The sequence below is a fragment of the Cebus imitator genome, unplaced genomic scaffold, assembly GCF_001604975.1.
Source record: "Cebus imitator isolate Cc_AM_T3 unplaced genomic scaffold, Cebus_imitator-1.0 Scaffold190, whole genome shotgun sequence".
In the NCBI taxonomy this organism is placed as follows: domain Eukaryota; kingdom Metazoa; phylum Chordata; class Mammalia; order Primates; family Cebidae; genus Cebus; species Cebus imitator.
Genome location: NW_016107505.1, coordinates 296,410 through 297,588, shown reverse-complemented (window position 1 = coordinate 297,588; position 1,179 = coordinate 296,410). Strand labels below are relative to the sequence as shown.

Genomic DNA, 1,179 nt, shown 5'->3' with positions numbered 1-1,179 from the left:
TTTTTTTGACGTAGTCTCCCTTTGTTGCCAAGGCTGGCATGCCATCTCGGCTTACTACAATGTCCACCTCCCGGTTCAAACGATTCTCCTACCTCAGCCTCCCTAGCTGGGATTACAGGCACCTGCCACCATGCCCTGTCTTGTTCTTCATGCATGTTTTTAGGATGCATGGGGAGTTTTCTGGGGTTCATTGTTTTCATTATATGACTATGACATAATAACATAGGAAGGGTCTAATTTCTGGTCTCTCTCCTCCGCACATTCCCCCAATCATCTCCTCCTCTCCCTAGAGCGGAGCGAGACCTTCCTGGAGGTGTGGGGGAACGCGCTGCTGCGCCCACCGGTGGCCACCTTCGTGCGCGCCCAGGCAGACCTGCTGGCCCACCTGGTCCCCGAGCCCGACCGCCTGGGGGAGCAGCTGCCCTGGCTCAGCCTCCGCGCCCTCAAGGTGCGGCCGCCCGACCTCCATCCGGTCACTGCCTGGGATGGGGTGGCCGCGGGAAGAATGGAAGTGCGCAGTCCAAAGGACGTGCGTTGATGGAGCAGGCGGCGGACTCAGGGGTTCGAATCCCAGCTCCGCGACTCCCGCTGTGAGATTTGGCCTGGGGGCAGGAGGTGGCTTCTGCTTTAGAATCCTCAGTTTTTTCATCCGGGAAATGGGAGAATCGTTCCCCCGTCCTGGGATGGAAGAAAGGGGTCAACTAGAAGCTGCTTTCCTTGCATCCCTCTCTGCCTTGCTCTCTCCCTGCGCGTGCCTGACCCCGCAGTTCCGTGAGCGGGACGCCCTGGAGGCAGTGTTCCGCTTCTGGGCTGGCGGCGAGAAGGGGCCCGAGGCCTTCCCCATGAGCCGCCTCTGGGACTCACGGCTGCGCCACTACCTGGGCTCGCGTTACGACGCCCGGCGCGGTGTCAGCGACTGGGACCTACGCATGAAGCTGCACGATCGTGGGGTGAGGGGCCCAGGAGAAGGGAGGAGGGGCTGGGGCCTGGACTCCTTGGTCTGAGGGAGGAGGGGCTGGAGTCTGGACTCCTGGGTCTGAAAGAGGAGGAGCTGGGGCCTGGACTCCTGGGTCTGAGGGAGGAGGGGCTGGGGGCCTGGACTCCTGTGTCTGAGGGAGGAGGCGCTGGGGGCCTGGACTCCTGGGTCTGAGGGAGGAGGGGCTGGGGGTCTGGACTCCT

At 62.4% G+C, this 1,179-nt stretch overlaps 1 protein-coding gene across 1 annotated transcript in view; it reads left to right on the top strand.

Annotated features, from left to right (window-relative positions):
• The window catches only part of DNAAF3 (dynein axonemal assembly factor 3), a 12,780-nt gene that overhangs the window by 6,087 nt on the left and 5,514 nt on the right, over positions 1-1,179 (top strand). The window contains 2 exon segments of the mRNA XM_017546540.2: positions 291-448; positions 768-950. Of these exon segments, the coding sequence (XP_017402029.1) occupies positions 291-448; positions 768-950 (341 nt within the window).